The sequence below is a fragment of the Gossypium hirsutum genome, chromosome D04, assembly GCF_007990345.1.
Source record: "Gossypium hirsutum isolate 1008001.06 chromosome D04, Gossypium_hirsutum_v2.1, whole genome shotgun sequence".
NCBI lineage: Eukaryota > Viridiplantae > Streptophyta > Magnoliopsida > Malvales > Malvaceae > Gossypium > Gossypium hirsutum.
The window spans coordinates 49,680,918-49,681,548 of record NC_053440.1 but is presented as its reverse complement, the minus strand read 5'-3'; the positions used below and the strand labels follow the sequence as shown (position 1 = coordinate 49,681,548).

At 33.3% G+C, this 631-nt stretch overlaps 1 protein-coding gene across 1 annotated transcript in view; it reads right to left on the bottom strand.

Annotated features, from left to right (window-relative positions):
* Positions 1 to 277: 277 nt before the first annotated feature.
* LOC107899606 (glutathione S-transferase U17) overlaps positions 278 to 631 on the bottom strand; it is a 12,567-nt gene continuing 12,213 nt past the window's right edge. Inside the window, exon 3 of the mRNA XM_041090777.1 lies at positions 278 to 550. Within this exon, the coding sequence (XP_040946711.1) occupies positions 411 to 550 (140 nt within the window). The 3' untranslated portion in view covers positions 278 to 410. The remainder of the gene's footprint in view (positions 551 to 631) is intronic.

The following is a 631-nucleotide window of genomic DNA, read 5'->3' as shown; positions in this document are numbered from 1 at the left end:
AAATAATTTTTATACTTTTTTTTATAATTAATGAAACAAAAATACTATAATTAATAACTTAAATGTAATTATGTTTTAAGGATTTTAGGTGTAGACCGGTTTAAGCAATAGAAAGTTGAAAGGGAGTTACTAATAGATATTCATTCTATCTTCTTCGAATTTTAAAATAATCAATTTTCCTTTTATAATATTCTATTATTATATTATCACAAGCATCAAAGAGAATAGAGTATTAATTTCAAACTAACAGAAAATCAACTTCAAATGCCAATTAATCCCAATAGCCAAAGAAAAGGGTTTATTAAAAAACTTCAACACTGGAATATATATATATCTTTGTTCATCATCACAAGTGAAGAAACAGAGATAATATATTCATTAGTTCCATCCAAGATGTGCTAATTTTTGTTCTAATGCATTTCAGCAGCAGCGCCAGCGGCCCTTATTTTGGCAATAACAAACTTACCAAACTCCGCAAGCTTGTCAGTATCAGGCATAACATCCTTCACAGCGGCATGGGAACAGAACCTGTCCGCCCATTTTACCAGACCAGGCGTCTTCCCCTCGTCCAGCGCTTCATCGCATTGAACTTCTCCGTCACTCTAAGCCTCCCAAGAAGCTCCCAAAAGCT